Genomic DNA, 17,490 nt, shown 5'->3' with positions numbered 1-17,490 from the left:
TATCAGAGTTTTCAATGGCAGCCATTATCACAAGGATCTTCTTGGTGTCAACAAAAACTCCTTTCTTTCAGTTTCTGTCCCTTCCTTCTAGGGACTTACAAATTGAGAAGAAGTGGATGAAAGCAACCAATGTACAGTTTGGCATGGCTTCCCTCATATAGTCAAGGCTCCCAGGCTGGAAGTTCACAGAAGGAAACATACTTGCATCTGTATCTCCAGAAGGGAGATTAGATCTAGGATGAGTCTATTAGAAAGACAACATTTCAAAATTTGGGAGCACAGCTGAATACCAAAAGTAAATTACACCATAAGCCAGATGTTCCAGGAACTTCTTTTCCATTTTTTTTTTCCTTTTGCCTGAAGGGAAAGTTTGAGTTCATAAAAAAAACAATGAGCAGAAATTGCTATTGCAAAATTGTTCATGGTTATTTAAAATGAGCCCATTTGAAAATAATCAAAGATGTGCATGATGATTTATAGAGGAAGTTGTTCATTTCAGTGTTATTTATCATATGTAAAGCATAGAAGCATCCTAAATGGCTAACCATAAAGGATTTGTTATATAAATTACAGTACTTTCATTTGATGGACTGCTATATGGCCATTAAAAATCATGTTGTAGGGGTGCCTGGGTGGCTCTGTCGGTTGAGCCTCCAACTTCGGCTCAGGTCATGATCTCACAGTTTGTGGGTTTGAGCCCCGCATCGGGATCTGTGCTGACAGCTCAGAGCCCAGAGCCTGTTTCAGATTCTGTGTCTCCTTCTCTCTCTGTCCCTCCCCCGCTCATGCTTTGTCTCACTCTGTTTCTCAAAAATAAATAAATGTAAAAAAAAGTTTTTTTTTAATCATGTTGTTGAAGAATATTTAATGACTTGGGGAAATGTTTGCAATATTTCTTGAGAAAGGAGGGCAGCTTACAAAGTAGAATATATAGTATGATCATATTTTGTGTCCTGATAACCCAGGTATCAGCTAGAACTTTCCAAACGTTGGGATCCAGATAATATTGACTCAAATTCCGTATCCCACGGCCTTGCCTAGGTTTCTTCCAGATCCTAGGGACCTACCCTTCCAGAATTTTTTCTGTGTCTTGTCAGTCACTGCCTCTCTCAACCATTCTGGATTCATTGTGAAATTCAACTTCTCTTTTCTGTTTGCAAAACAAAATGTATAGCAGTAAAGTCAACTGTAGTGAAGTTCCTCCTAGTTTTAAAGACCTGGGAGTTGGGCCTGGGAGAGAAGGAGGGGTAGAGGAATCATGTACGTCACTGTAGTGGGGTGAATAGTGGCTCCAAAAAGATATGTCTACGTCTTGGCGCCATGCACCTGTGAATGTGACATTATTTGGGAAAAAAAGCGTCTTTGCCAGTGTAATCAAGTTAAGGATCTTTATTTGTTCCTTATTTTTTAATTTTTTTATGGTGAAAAATTTATATTTAGATTTTACCAGCTGGACTCAGTCTACATGATCCCATCTTTGTTGGCATGTCCAAAGCATCATAGTCAGGAGCCAGTTGAACATATGCCTTTTTTTCTTTCCATTGGGTCTGATCAGCGTGTTGGCGTTGGCCATGTCAACGTCACAGAGCTTCTGCACAGCCTGTCTAATCTGGGATTTATTGGTCTTGACACCCACAATGAACACAAGTGTGTTGTTGTCTTCTATCTTCTTCATGGCTGACTCGGGAGTCAGGGGGAACTTGATGATGGCCTAGGGTGAGCTTGTTTCTCCTGGGGAGCTCTTTTGAGGATATTTGGGCTGTCTTCAGAGACACAATGTCTTGTACTGTCAGAGTGTGGGTGACCTGCGGATCTACTTTTTTGTGTGACTGTGGACGCCTTTCAGCACTGCTTACGTGGCCTTCAAAGCCTCTGCTTTGGCTTCGGCTTTGGGGGGGCAGGGGCTTCCTTCTTCACTTTCGGTGAAGTTAACATCTTTAGATTAGATCATTCTGGACCAGGATGGACCCTAAATCCAATGACAGGTATCCTTATAGGAAATAGAAGAGAAAAAGAGGGAGGGCCATATGGGGTGAAGGCCATGTAAAGATGGAGGCAGAAATTGGAGTGATGTGGCCACAGGCAAGGAATGCCTGGAGCCTCCAGAAGCTGCAAGAGACAAGGAAGCATCCTCCACTAAAGGCTTCAGAAGCAGCATGACCCCACCCACACCTTGATTTCAGACTCCTGGCCTCCAGAACTATGAGACAGCACATTTCTGTTGTTTAGGCCACTCAGTCTGTGGTAGTTTGTTGTGGAAGACAACACAGCCACCACAGTGTGTAGAACACTGACAGGAACTCTCCCTTCTAAGAAGACCCTTCATGTCCTCCTACCTCCACCACTGTGGACTCCACTGAGCTCATAGGTCCTTCCTTGAGCTTTTCCCACTCTCTCTCTAACCCTCTCCTCTTCCGCCTTCCCTTACTGTCACACCACCTTCAGCTTCTCCTCCCTCTACCCTGCAGACTTAGCAGCTCACAGCTTACTCAAGTCCTGGTTCAGGATGTGTGTGTTCCAGAAGCACCTCACAGCATCTCAGTGAGGGCAGCCTCACCCTTCTAGTAGCTGAGCACACTCATGTTGGAATCCCCTTGACTCGGCTCTTTGACTCAACCCACATCCGATCTGTCAAGGAATCTTGCTGGCCCTACCTTCAGAATAGACCCCCTACCTGATCACTCCACTGCTGCCAACCTGGTCCAAGCCGCCATCACCTCTCACCTGGATTGCAGCCACAGCCTTCTGATAGATCCCTCTGATTCCACCCTTGTCTCCTTACAGTCTACCCTCAACCCAGCACCAGAGAAATCATTGGATAACCTCGACTCTGTCACGTCGCCCGTCTGCTGCAAACCTGCCAGAGTCTCCCCATCTCACCCAGAGTCAGTGTCAGAGCCAAAATCCTTAAATGGCTCCACGGCCACATGTTTTGTGCCCTGTAGCTCTTGGACCACATCTCTGACTTCCGTCTCCTCATTCACTCCATTTTAGTCACAAGGGCCTCCTTGCCAGTCCTCAAACATACTCCTGCCTTGGAGCTTTTCCCTCAGCCTGGAATGCTCTTGTCCACTTGCCGAATTTCCTGGCCTCCTATATTTCCTTGCTCAAAGGTCTACCGCTCAGTGTGCCCTGCCCCCCACTTCCTTTCCTCTTAACATGCTGTACATTTTCCCATGAAAATAATCTCAGTAACAAATGCATGACAACAATAACAAACTCTACAATCGGTCAATCTATCTACCAAAAGTGAAATAATTGCCATTAGGGTGCTGATATATTTATTTAGAATGAAATATGAGGGGCACCTGGGTGGCTCAGTTGGTTAAGCTTCTGGCTCTTGATATTGGCTCAGTTCATGATCTCACGGTCATGAGTTTGAGCCCCACATCGGACTCTGCACTAACAGTGCAGAGGCTGCTTGGGATTCTCTGTCTCCTTCTCTCTCTGCCCCTCCCCTGCTTTCTCTCTCTCTCTCTCTCTGTCTCAAAATAAATACACATTTTTCAATAAATAAAATGAAATATGAAATCATTTTTTTCTAACAGCTGATTATTAAGCATCATTTGGGGCATAGAAGTCAAAAAGAATTCAAATCCTTTGATCTGGCTGATGGATTTGGCAAGGTGGAAGGCTGTGCCAATTATATGGTGAATATCTTCCATAGGTTGAATGAGGTAAATCGGTCACAAAGTTATTGTAAAATATATTTAAGACACTCGATAAAAGTATTTAAGCAAAAATATTATCCTGCGATTGTATTGAAATTAACTGCTTTGATTTACTCAGCTGGAGTACACCTAGTTACTTAAACAAGATGCTTCTTAGTGAAAGAAGAATGGCCATTCACAGAGCCAACCCACTGGTAGGCAGAGGCCGTGCCCTAGTCTCTCTCTCTTTCCACATTCCCAAGTCCTGTGGTCCATGCGGTGCCCTGGCAGTGTTCCATTTCACATCCTACCATCAGCTTTGCCTCACTCCACAGGACTCGAGAAAGTGGTACAGGAGCATGGTGTTTTTAGACCACGGAGGGGAGGAAGTGAGTGAGAGGGCAGCTCCATGGCCTGGCCTCAGGATGGATTGTCTAAGAGATATTCCAACTCCGAAGATGGCCAAGATTAACCTGATGGCACCCTGGGATATTACTCTTTCGGGAGGCCCTCAGGAAAATAGAACGGAAGCAGAAGGAATGGGAAGAGAGTATGGGTCCAAGACACTTTGCAAGGCAAAATTAAATGGATATCTGAATGAAGGGAAAGAAGATGTCAAAAAAATGCAGCCAATGCCAGGTATTGCTTGAGATAAGGAATACACCTTTGGACATGAGGTTCACACAGGTGGACGGTCCCCGTAAATACCTCCTAGGGGCCAGCTTATACATGTTTGGGGGTCTCTCGGGCTGGGTTCAGAGTTGAAACCAAGATAACTAATGACCTCTTTCAGGCAAAGGATGTAGATGTAGAAGAAAAGAAAGCTGGAGGTTGAATCGTGGGTTGTACCCAGTTAAGAGCTGGGAAGAATATACAAAGGGGCCAAAGAAAGAAAATGGAGAGGACGGGATGAAGGAGGAGGAGGAAAAGACTGAGAGGAGCACAGTGAGCAGACTGAGAGAGCATTCTCTCAAAGGAGAAGGGGTTCCAAAGGAAAAGGGGGTCAGTGATATTGCCAGTGACAGAAATTCAAACACGAGGCGACTAGCGAGGAAAGGTTCTTTGCAAAAAAGAAAATCTAAACAAACAGTGACTTTTTTTTTTTAATGATTAGATTGTTTTTTTTTTATTATATGAAATTTATTGTCAAATTGGTTTCCATACAACACCCAGTGCTCATCCCAAAAGGTGCCCTCCTCAATACCCATCACCCACCCTCACCTCCCTCCCACCCCCCATCAACCCTCAGTTCAAACAGTGACTTTTAATTTGCCTTGCATAACTGAATCCCTAATGAAACATCTGCACAAGAATTGCATTTAGTATCATATAATGAACTGGTAACACGGACAGCACTGCCTTTTGTAGATGCATCTGAATAGGACACACGTTGCTCTTCCAAGAAACACCACCTGAACGTTCCTTACAAACAAGGAGGGAGAAATCAAAGGCACTTCATTTCTATACCTTGCATGCCTATTCGTATTATATTGTCCTGCCATGGTCTCTGAGGGAAGAACGCCTCTGGGTATGCAGTGGGTTAGGTAAACACCCACTAAATATTGATGCCTGCATAATTAGGATGACTAAAATAATCCTGGCATAAAATTACCCGAGCAGTTAGACGAGAGACAAAATGAAGTAATTTGATCATGAAGCTTAATACAAGCCGACTCTCAGTTTTCAAGGCAGCTAATTGGAAAGCATTTATTATTCAAACCTTACTTTTCCTTCTGCTTTGTACTCTCTCCTCCTTGCCCTGAGAAGGAGGAAGGTGACAGCAGCGTCCGGGGCGGGGGGCGCAAAGCCTCCATATTGAGATGGTGGAAAGGAGAATTATGCTTATTTCCCTAAGGCAATGGTTCCTCAACTTTTACCTGTATTGATTCTGCCTCCTATGACACGCTTCTGTGGGCATGTCCAGGATGATGGGCCATCCTGTCCTCTCCTACTCAGACAACATTGCAATTACAATGAGACTGACAATATTGTAGGTGTAATCTGTTTTTAATGACAGTTGTATGGAGATGTCTAATGTACATATCATAAAATCCACCCATTTAAAGGATACAAATCAGTGGTTTTTAGTATTCGCACAGGTGTGCAGCCATCACCACATTCCGTCACTGCAGAAAGGAACTCTGTCCCCATGAGCAGTCACTCCCCATCTCACCCCAAACCTCCCAGCCGCTGGCAACCACCAATCGGCCTTTTGTCTCTATGGATGTGCCTATGGACATGTCACATACGTGAAATCATGCAGTATGTGGTCTTGTGTGCCTGGCTTCTGAAGCTGGCTAGTAAAAACACGAGCGTAATGTTTTCTAGGGCCATCCATGCGGTAGCCCATATCACTACAGACGGCCCCTGACTCCAGACTTACAGGGGTGTGACTTTCGATTTTTCAACTTTCTGATGGTGAGAAAGCCGTGGGCCTTGGGTAGAAACCACACTTGGAATTGGGAATCGGGAATAAGGATCTGTTCCCAGGCTACCGATGTTTTGGACGATCCTCTCTCGTGACTCCAGGCAGCAGCAGCAAGCCAAAGCTCCCAGTCGACCACGCGATCAGGAGGGTGAACAACTGAGACACAACCGTCTGTCGGCCTACAACAGTTCCGTTTGTCACTTTCAGTACAGTATTTGACAAATTACACGAGACACTCACCACTATTTTAAAATAGGCCCTATGTGAGATGATTTTGCCCGACTGTAGGCTAATGTAAGTATTCGGAGCACATTTAAGGGAGGGGAGGCTAAGTTGTCATGTTCAGTAGGTTAGGGGAATTAAATGCAGTTTCGACCTACGATATTTTCAATTTACGATGGCTTCATCAGGACATAACCCCACTGCAAGTCGAGGAAGACCTGTGCTTGGTTGCTTTTTACAGGTGAATAATACTCTATTCGTATGGACAGACCACATTTTATTTATCCATTGACCCACTGATGGGCATTTGGATTACTTCTTCTTTGGAGCGCTTATGAATAATGCTGATGTGAATATTCCCGCCCAAGTTTTGCACACGTAGTCTTGAAGATGATCTATAACAAAAGCAGCTAACATTGCCCAGGAGGGGTCTGAGGAGGACACAGACCTCACCTCATTTCATCAGTTCGGGACTCTTCTATACAGAGCCAGGGTTCCAATCCCCACCGCTCTGACTCTAAGGTCTGTTCCTTACCTCCTTGCTATACTTGTTCTAAGTCTAAAGACTAGAAAGGTAAGTTATTCATCACTTCACGCTCACTACTATACTATAGGTGAGACATTAGTATGACACCTCCTAGCTGATCACAACACATCCTGTCTGAACACCACCACCCCTGAAAGTGTGGCCTCCTGGAGAAACGATCTCGAGGGGCAGACACCCTCAAAGTGTATCAGTGTTTTCAGATGCTGCGGTGTCCTGAAACCACAGCAGAGCTCTAAGGAAGCTCCAGCAGCAGTCAAGAGGTTAATTCTGAGAAAAGAGTGGAATGTGGGGGTCTGGATCATGCCCTCTCCCACCTACAGACTTCTGCTGTCTTGCTGAATCCTCCTGGACAGTCCCAATGTAGACAATGGTCTTTCCCTTCAGATTAATTGGCCTGAGTACTATAGAGAACCGTGTCTCCCTTTTCCTCTCCCTCTCCTCTCCTTTCGATCTCCACAAATATCGTTAGCCTGCAGTGCCTCTTTATTCCTCAGGCATGTGGCATTCAATCCTGACTCTATGCTTTTGCCCTGTTATTTTTTCCACCAAAATGTTCCTTTCTTCTCTTCTCCTTGGGCCACCTCCTACTTGTTCCTTAAGGCTCAGGTCACAAGCCACTTCAGGAGCTGTGTCCAAGGGAATCAGTGGGGTTGGACAGAAACCCCACTCCTCCGCAACCCAACATGGAGCACCCTTAAAAAGCACAGCACTGGGGCTCCTGGGTTGCTCAGTCGGCTAAGCATCCAACTTCGGCTCAGGTCATGATCTCGTGGCTTGTGAGTTTGGGCCCTGCATCGGGCTGTCCGCTGTCAACGCAGAGCCTACTTTAGAATCTGTCCCCCTCTCTCTGCCCCTCACTCGTGCATGCTTTATCTCAAAAATAAATAAACATAAACACATTTTTTTAGGGGCACCTGGGTGGCTCAGTCCATTAAGCGTCCCACTTCAGCTCAGGTCATGATCTCACGGTTCATGAGTTCCAGCCCTGTGTTGGGCTCTGAGCTGACAGCCCAGAGCCTGGAGCCTGCTTTGGATTCTGTCTCTCCCTCTCTCTGTGTCCCTCCCCAGGTCATGCTCGCTCGCTCTCTCTCTCTCTCTCTCTCCAAGATAAACATTAAAAATTTTTTTAAATAATTTTTTTTTTTTTTTTTTTAAAGCACAGCATTACAGGATTCTGATGTGTAGCAGACGCTACCGGTGTCTTGCTTTCATTCCCTCACACCTGGAACCGGAAAAAAACTAGGGTAAATCAGGGACACGGGAATACATAAACGTGGAGACTCCGAGCTAGAGAGTTGAAAAGACCTGGAGAGTGACTATTCAGTAGTTTCATGGAGCCTCATCCATCATCCATCCCAGCAGTACTGACTGAGCTGAGCACCGCCCCCCTCCCCAGTTACCAGGCACTGTGCTCAGCCCTGTGGGGACACAAAAACGGAGGCGGAAGTCTAAAAGCAGACAGTGGAGGTGGGAATAGCAGTAGGGATGACCTTGCAAGGGCTCCCGCGAGGCTGGAACACTCGGGTTGGGCACCTGAGAGAGATTCCTGGAGTGGACCTGCTGGCCCAGCCCAGGTGAGGATGGACGACAGACCAGCACATCATAGAGATGCCGAGACCTCCGGGCTTCCTAGAGAGGACCGGAAGTGGCTCCAGGAGGCCGGCCCGACGGCTCCCGCGCGGAGCGGGGGTGGTCGCGGCGGACGCACCGGCCTGGGGCGAGCGTATCTCTCACGGCCTGCGTGCGCTGTCGTCTCTCGCCACTGTGAGTGGGCCCCGGGCCTGGGTCGGGAGGGCCACCGCTGCTCAGCCGGGACCCGGGGCCGAGCCGGCTGTCGGTGACCCGGCCCCTACCCGCGCGTCGTGGCGGCCGGGGTGGGACGAGCCGGACGGCAGGTGGTACGGGGCGCGGGAGTGAGTGACGTCCACCCCGGTGATGGGAACGTCCTTCCCTTTCCAGTGCTGTCTCGGATTCCAGCGAGCCGGGCGCCGCGTGGCTTTCTAGAATGTCGCGAAGACCTCACACACTGTCTAGGCGCTGGGGGTTTTCCTTTTTTCTTCGTGTGTGTGTGTGTGTTTAACAGCAGACACCCCCCCGCCCCCCTCCCCCCCCCCCCCAAGCTCAGAGTTTGCAGCAGGCATCTGTATCTAGCTAGACTTGATCACTTGTCATTTCGCAGTTCCTAGAAATACTACCTTTCCATAGGACGGGTGGTTCCCACTTACAGTGGAAGCGTGAGGTTCCCACTTAAAATGAATGTATTTCTTGTAAAAAGGTGAATAGATTTAAATAAAACATAATAAGTAATAGTAGCAGCGGTGGTACAGCCTTGTCTCAACCCCAGGGGGGCGACACACAGGGTTAAGAGTACTGGCTGGGAAGTCCTGCAGGCCTGGCTTCAAGAGCTAGGTCTAGCTCAACCAGTACAACTTGCATAATTTGTAGCCCAGTGTGGGGGGAGGGGGGGTAGTTTAAGATATTTTTTTCTTCCAGCTTTATTGAGATAATTGACCTAACACTGTAAATTTAAGGTTTGCAATGTGATGATTTGTTGTACTGTGAAATAACCAAAATAAAGTATGTTAACATCTCAGGCACCTCACATAATTATTGCGTGTGGGCTGAGAACTTTCAAGAGCTACTCTTAGCAGGTTTCAGGTATATAATACAGTGTTGTTGACTGTAGTCACATATACTGCTGTATACTAGTTCTCCAGAACTTACTCTCTCTTATTATTGGAAATTTGTGCCGGCTCATTTCCTCCAACCCCCAGTCTCCAGTAACCACAATGCTACTCTCTGTTATGAGTATATCGACTTTCCAGTTAATTTTCTTTCCAAGTGTATTTGGCCTTTTAGGTTGCATACCTCCCACCCCCTTCACCTGTATCAGGGTTACTCTCCTTATCTTTAACAACATCTTTATTGCTTTGCTTGATATTAAACACAAATAATTTTTAGATCACGCATGGAATTTGAACAGCACCATTTCTAAACCCTCTAGCCTCAATGTATTTTCCTGATCTCAATCCAGTAAGAACACAGTTACCTTTTGCCTCTAGGTAGTACTTGGGCAGTAATTTAAAACACACCATCACAGGGGCGCCTGGGTGGCGCAGTCGGTTAAGCGTCCGACTTCAGCCAGGTCACGATCTCGCGGTCCGTGAGTTCGAGCCCCGCGTCAGGCTCTGGGCTGATGGCTCGGAGCCTGGAGCCTGTTTCTGATTCTGTGTCTCCCTCTCTCTCTGCCCCTCCCCCGTTCATGCTCTGTCTCTCTCTGTACCAAAAATAAATAAACGTTGAAAAAAAAAAAAATTAAAAAAAAAAAAAACACACCATCACAGGGGTAAACTACTTGTAGTTATTTTATCTTGCTTAAAGCAAACGTAGTAAAATTTTATTTTTATGAAAGCAGTCTTCAATTCTCCTATCTGTTGTGGACTCCAGTGGCACCTAGATTTGTATATTACATTATAATACCGGAGGGTTAGTAACGTCATCAACTTGAACTCAGGGGATGAAGGAACTGTGTGCATAATCTAAGGTTCTTATTACTGATCCTTCGCATTTAATTAGGTCTTTGTAAGTCTAAGGTACCCGTAGTCATTTTTATGAGTTTTCTCATAACTTCCCTGTGAGATGTCAACTTTATTACCCTCACTTTATCTTAGTATTATCAAGAGGTAAGGCGGATTTAAATTTCATTTTTTCCTGTTTGTAATTAAGATTCTTTTTTTTTGGATCATGTACTTAACTTTAACCCATATCTGATAGAATGACTGCTCAGGTCAGATGTGACCCTTCCCCCCTCCACCCAGAGGAAAGCAATTACTAAGCTGGGTTTTGAAAGAGCCTTAAAGTAATTGTGATTATAAACATTGGCCTGAGTGCCCAGCCCCAGGAGGAATCAGATGGTAACTAATTAATAAAACAGAAGCCATGAAGAGTGTAAAAGTCAGGCAGCTAGGTGAAGAAAAATTGTATATGCTTCTTCTCCCTTCTGGCTTAGTGTTCTTGGACGTTTGTTGCAGTTTTCCGGGAGATGTGTTTACTGCGGTGTTTTTTGTTTTTTTGTGTTTTTTTCTGTGCTTTTTGATGTAGGGAGCCAGGAAGCAAGAAGGCAGCTCCGGGTGGGGATGTTAATGGCTGGTGATCTGTGAAGGTTTTACCCACCTGGTGGATAGGCTTCTTTTCCTCGCTGTCTTGCCCCATCATTACTTTTCCCCTATTCATCGCCACCTTTCTCGTCTGACCCCTTGATCAGGTCAGTCATACAAGTTCTCCCCTCGGATCCTTGTGGCAGTAGTTGGAAGCTGATGAGAAGGAAGGTGAATAGACCTGGCAGGTCCTCTGAAGCATTAATAACGTGCACTTGTACATTGCCAGCATGATTAATGTGCACATGTGCCATGACTGACCTGTGGTCCTGTGACTGGTCCGGAGTGGGTGGTTTCAAAAACAGAATAATTAAGAGATTAGGGAGAATTTTTGTTGGAATTTTCTTTTTTTTTTTTTTTTTTAATTTTTTTTTTTTTCCAACGTTTATTTATTTTTGGGACAGAGAGAGACAGAGCATGAACGGGGGAGGGGCAGAGAGAGAGGGAGACACAGAATCGGAAACAGTCTCCAGGCTCTGAGCCATCAGCCCAGAGCCTGACGCGGGGCTCGAACTCCCGGACCGCGAGATCGTGACCTGGCTGAAGTCGGACGCTTAACCGACTGCGCCACCCAGGCGCCCCATGTTGGAATTTTCTTAATTGGACTCTGAGGCCTGGTCCATTTTCTGAATCCCTTACCGTGGAATTCTTGTGGAGATATTAAGAATACCTTGGGGCGCCTGGGAGGTTCAGTCTGTTTGGTTCAGTCAGTTGAGCGTCTGACTTCGGCTCAGGTCATGATGTCACAGTTCGTGGGTTCGAGCCCCACGTCGGGCTCTGTGCTGACAGCTTGGAGCCTGGAACCTGCTTCAGATTCTTTGTCTCCCGCTCTGTCTGTCCCTCCCCTGCTCGCTTGCTCTCTCAAAAGAAATAATTAAACATTAAAAATTTTTTAAAAAATCTTAGACTTTGTTATCTGGCATTCTATTAATCAGAACTCTATTAACCAAACAGAACGTTTTCAAAGCCTGTGTGTGTTGCTTGGGTTAATGATGGCACACCCCTCAGACTCCGCCTGGGTGCTGCCCACTGCGGGCTCACTCAGTTGCTCGCCGGCTCACCTCCTGATTTCAGCAGAGCACCCTGGCATTGCGTCCTCACTGATAGGCCTCTAGCACAGCCCCATCACCTCTTACCCAGACCTTGCCGGTGTTCAGGCTCTCCTTCCCTTCGGGAAAAGTTTGATCTTTTGCAAGGACCAGAGGGCGCGTGGCTGTTGGGTGGTCTGCAGAATAGAATTCACGTTCCCCTTCAGGAGCTCAGAGGTGTCTCCAAGCTGACCCCAGGCTATCTTTCCCGCCTGAATCACTATATTAATTGCCCAACACAGCCTTTCCCATCACCATTTTGTTCATTCATGATGCTCCCTCAGCCTATCTCAGCCCGCCTCAGTCCTCTTGTTGTCACCCTTCAGCTCTGATGCCCACTTCGCAGCGAAGTCTTCTCTGATGAGCTCTTCAGAGTCAGTTTCTCTCCACGCCCAGCTCGGTGCTCCCACGGCGGCTTGCTTACACCGACACGTGACAGCAATCTTGTTTCCTCCTTTTCACCTTGTAGTTTAGCTGCTTCCAAAAGGCTCACTCCATCGTCAGTTCCAGAATGCAGGAGTTCCGTCTCATTTAGCTTTGTGTTGTTTTCATTCCGTAACCCAGACTTTTGTTTGTTTGTTTATTTACTTAGAGAATCGCAAACAAGCTCCACGCTGCCAGCATGGAGCCCGATGAGAGACTCACGCTCACAAACCGTGAGATCATGACCAGAGCCAAAATCTAGAGTCAGATGCTTAACCTACTGAGCCACCCAGGCACCCCTCAGAATTTCTTAGGATAGAAGTTTAATGAAAATGGCAATGTTAAAGAAGAGAGCGGCAGTGTTCTTTGACTTACACAGTGATGACTCTTACACACTGCAGAGCCCTGCATCATTTGTGCCCAAAACAATTTTACTCAACTGGGTGTTATTTCACAGTGTTGAAAATCACCCGTAAATTCAACAAATATTTGTTGAACATCTGCCATGTGGTAGGTTCTGGAAAAGACACGTCAGTGGAAAAGGCAGAAGGTCTCCGTTCTCATGGAACTTATGTTCTATTGTAAGGAGAGCAATAGTTTAAAACAAAAAAGATACTTCCAGGTGATAAGATGTGCCATGAAGAAACAACAGCAGTATTTAAGGTCAGGGGCTCTCCCTTAGGGCGATCAGAGAAGCATCCCTGACTGAGCAAGTGACATTCAGGCAGACCTAGCGATTGGGAAAGGTACAGCCGGGCAAAGAACAGCCGTTCCCACTAAGGTGAAATAGAAGGTGTGTGTAGCCCTCAAGTTGCAGACGGGCTTGGCATCTCAAAGGGAGTCCAGTGGGCGGCGGGAGAACACCAGATGAAGTCAGGGAGGGAGATTGCCACCACATCATGGAGATACAGGGAGGAAGTCTGGGTTGAAATATCAGTGACTGACATCCACTGTGTTTAGAAACAGCCTCCGTAGCTGTCCCACCAACTGACCTCTCTCTGCATGGTGGACTGGTTAGCTTTCCTGGCGATCTCAAGTACTTAGTACAGTTATGCAGAAGAACTCATCAAGCATTTCCGCAACCCTGTGCTTTTGAGAGATGTGACCTTGGTACGTGGAAAGGTAATGGGAGAACCAATCCCCAGACCCTTAGAGCTCCAAGCAAAGGAAGTGTGAGAAATGACATCACAGAGTGCCCGTCCTCTGTCGGGCGTTCTGCTGAGTCTTCATAAGCCTTGTTATCAGCTCCCCTTTTCTGATGCAGCACTAGGCCAGGCGGGGTCAGTAACATTGTTGCATTTCTTTCTACTAGGTCCAGTGAGCTCCTGACCGCCACCTATGGACTCCCGCAAATCCCCGAAGGAAACGGTCCTTATTACAGGAGGAGGTGGCTATTTTGGTTTCCGGTCAGTGCATCGATAAACACGTCTGTGGAATTTATTTTATTGGTAGTTGCTGGAAAAAAATTATAGCTTTTGACTCTGACATGAGTACAGTGTAGACTTTTACTCATTTGAACAGTGTTAAACCAGAAATGAACTAGGTTGCCCACTGCTCATTGAAATTCAGAACTACAGATATATACTACTTTAAGAAAGATTCTTTGTAAAGGCATTAAATTGGGGGCAGGTGTAGATAATGTGCCCACCAAAAACATTTTAAAATAATACTTATTCTTTTTTTTTAATGTTTATTTATTTGTTTTTGAAAGAGAGAGAGAAAGTGAGCAGGGGAGGGCAGAGAGAGAGAGAGAGGGAGAGAGAGAGAATCCCAAGCAGGCTCCACGCTGTCATCACAGAGCCCGATGCTGGGCTTGAACTCATGAACCATGAGATCACAACCTGAGCCAAAACCAAGAGTCTGAGGCTCAAGTGCCTGAGCCACGCGGGTGCCCCTAAATAATAAGTTATTCTTTGCAGCTCTGTTATCATTCATGAATGTCCCAAAGAATGGATGGTGGGTTCTAAAACAGAGGGGGAAAATGGAACCTGTACTTGCTACCATCTATGCGAGAAGATAGAAGAAGCAAGGATATGTGGATCCTCCGTTTTTAATGTTTGCGCGCTTACATAAGGGATTGTTGCACAATGAACATGTAAAGCGAGGGGACTCAGGATAAGCCCAGAAGACTTGGGTCAGCCCCACATTGATTGGTAAATTATTTTATGCGGTTTTCGTCAGGCATAGCTTAGTCACGATTCGATCTAACTTGCTTTTCCTCGTTTCAGCCTAGGCTGTGCTCTGAACCAGAAAGGATTCCACGTGATTCTCTTTGACATCAAAAGCCCTGCCCATCCCTTGCCAGAGGGAGTCAAGTTTATACACGGAGACATTCGCCACCTCTGTGATGTGGAGAAAGCCTTCCAGGATGCGGACATTGCATGTGTGTTCCATATCGCCTCTTACGGCATGTCGGGGCGGGAGCAGCTGAATCGAAGCCTGATTGAAGAAGTCAACGTCGGGGGCACAGACCACATCCTCCAGGTTTGCAGGAGGAGAGGGGTGCCAAGGTTAGTTTACACTAGCACTTTCAATGTCATCTTTGGAGGTCAAGTTATCAGAAATGGAGATGAATCTCTGCCTTACCTACCTCTTCACCTCCATCCTGATCACTACTCTCGGACCAAATCTATTGCAGAAAAGAAAGTGCTGGAGGCCAATGGTGCTACCCTGGTAAGAAGTGATGGTGTCTTGAGAACCTGTGCTCTGAGGCCGGCTGGCATCTACGGGCCTGGAGAACAAAGGCACCTTCCCAGGATAGTGAGCTACATTGAGAGGGGTCTCTTCAAGTTTGTGTATGGGGATCCTGGGAGCCTGGTTGAATTTGTCCACGTGGATAACTTGGTCCAGGCTCACATTCTGGCCTCAGAGGCCCTGACAGCTGCCAAGGGCCACGTGGCCTCTGGGCAGCCCTACTTCATTTCGGACGGCAGACCCGTGAACAACTTTGAGTTCCTCCGGCCTCTGGTTGAGGGCCTGGGCTACAGGTTCCCATCCATCCGCCTGCCCTTGACCCTCATCTACTGTTTTGCTTTCCTGACAGAAATGGCTCACTTCCTTTTTGGTCGGGTCTACAACTTCCAGCCCTTCCTCACCCGCACAGAAGTTTACAAAACTGGCGTCACACATTACTTTAGTCTAGAGAAGGCCAAGAAGGAGCTGGGTTATGAGGCTCAGCCATTTGACCTCCAGGAAGTAGTCGACTGGTTTAAAGCACATGGCCATGGCAGAAGTCCTGGGGGTCATGCCTCCGGGTGTCTTGTTTGGGATGGGCTGACGGTCTTCCTCTTGATCATAGTGGTTCTCATATGGCTGCCTTCTCCTGTGGCTCCATCACTCTGAAGGAGCTAGAAACACGGATGGGATCACACTTGTTGAGATGGTTTTCAAGAAACACAGTATTAAACAATGTATCTATCTCTATCTAAATAAATCTACACCAATATCTAGATAGATGGACACAAATGGATACCTGGTAGCAAATCTTGGCTCCTCAAATTGCTACTTAATAGATTCTTGGAAGGGCACTTGGGTGACTTAGTCGACTCTTGATCTCGGCTCAGGTCGTGATCTCACGGTTTGTGAGCTCGAGTGGCAGGGAGACTGCTTGGGATTCTCTTTCTCCTTCTCTCTCCCCACACCCCACCTCAAAATGAATCAATAACTTAAAAAAAAAAAAAAAAGAAAAGAAATAAAAGAACAGATTCTTGGATGAAGTCTTCATTTCTTACCTTCTTGCACCAAACAAACCATGATAGGAGAAAAAAAGAAGCAAAGATCAGTTTGAGATGCGGTTTCTTGTGTCTTCCTCGAGATGAGGAAAATTGGAAATGTCTTGAGTTTCTCAGAAGTCAAAAATGTACTTACTTCTGTCCTCTACTATCTCTATCCAGTTACAGTAGACTAAAATGTGCGCTGATACGGGAGTGGCAAAACACTGACAGGCTTGAAACTGTGTGAAAACCACCAAATTGGGTCAGATCCCTACAGACCGACCCTCTGAGGAGGTGGAAGCTTTTGAGAGACATTATATTAGCCATTCATTCCTGTAGTTTTTAGGAGTTACTCTTTGCCCTTTATGATATAAGGGCGTTACACCTGTGTGATCACATGGTAAGGTTTGATTTTTAAACAAATAGAACTGTGTCTTACCTCATAGGATTCTTTTGAGGATTAAATTAGACAAGACGTATCAAGTGCCACTCAACACACACAAGTCATTATTTTAATTAATATCGTTGCCGTACATTCCTGATACAAACCCTTATGAGGGTTTTCTTCCTCAGGGGAGTTCTGTTCAGAGGTGTTAGTGTTCTGTTAGTGCTATCGCTCTAACCTTTCTGGAATGTCTTTGGGGTAAGCCCCTCAGAGTCTGTAACCAGCACGTTTGCATATGCTCAGTGTTTGTAAAGTTTTGGTCTCTGAGCATAGAGTAACATTTAGGAAACGGCTAAAAATCCGATTAAGGAAGATGGTCAAGGGAATGATGCTATTTGTAATTTAGAAATGAAACATAACTCTGAACTAAAAGACTGCTTTTCTTCCGGGAAGAGGTTTTGTTCTCTGAAGGCAGCTTCCAATGAGGAATGTTTTGAAGGGTGTCATTACCCTCCAGCCACTCCTGAGGACTGCTGTGTAAGACATTCAGTTTGTACAGTTGCATAGGAACCAACGTGGAAAGAAGACAGAGGATCTTCACCCCTTCCCCAATTCCAGTTTCAGAAAAGCCAGTATTAAAGCATAAGGCAGATAGATTGCTGCGGAAGGTGACGTTCGAGCTGTTTTGAGATTATTTGTAGAAAGAAGATGCCAGGTGAATAGTCCCTGGTTAATGCTGCCTGGATCTTTTGGGGGAAAGTACTCAACCTGATACCAGGAGACCTGCAACCATGAATAGTTTGTGTGGCCTTAACCAAGCGATTGAAGCCTGTTTCCTCATTTGGGAATGACCCATATCTGCCTTTTCTTTTTTTTT

At 46.1% G+C, this 17,490-nt stretch overlaps 1 protein-coding gene across 4 annotated transcripts in view; it reads left to right on the top strand.

Moving 5' to 3' along the window:
* The window catches only part of SDR42E1 (short chain dehydrogenase/reductase family 42E, member 1), a 58,632-nt gene extending 41,266 nt beyond the window's left edge, over nucleotides 1–17,366 (top strand). Inside the window, exons 1-3 of one of the 4 annotated variants that reach the window (XM_045439858.1) lie at nucleotides 8,302–8,421; nucleotides 13,828–13,921; nucleotides 14,744–17,366. In XM_045439858.1, coding sequence (XP_045295814.1) covers nucleotides 13,854–13,921; nucleotides 14,744–15,857 — 1,182 coding nt within the window. In that variant the 5' untranslated portion in view covers nucleotides 8,302–8,421; nucleotides 13,828–13,853 and the 3' untranslated portion in view covers nucleotides 15,858–17,366. Of the gene's footprint in view, nucleotides 1–8,301; nucleotides 8,422–8,486; nucleotides 8,612–10,188; nucleotides 11,112–13,827; nucleotides 13,922–14,743 lie in introns of those variants that run through there. The other 3 variants (XM_045439857.1, XM_045439859.1, XM_045439860.1) reach the window with 3 other exon arrangements.
* The last annotated feature ends 124 nt before the right edge of the window (nucleotides 17,367–17,490 follow it).

This window comes from Leopardus geoffroyi, chromosome E2 (genome assembly GCF_018350155.1).
Source record: "Leopardus geoffroyi isolate Oge1 chromosome E2, O.geoffroyi_Oge1_pat1.0, whole genome shotgun sequence".
Lineage (NCBI taxonomy): Eukaryota > Metazoa > Chordata > Mammalia > Carnivora > Felidae > Leopardus > Leopardus geoffroyi.
Note: the sequence above shows the minus strand (reverse complement) of the source record. Positions and strands in the feature narration are given on the sequence as shown.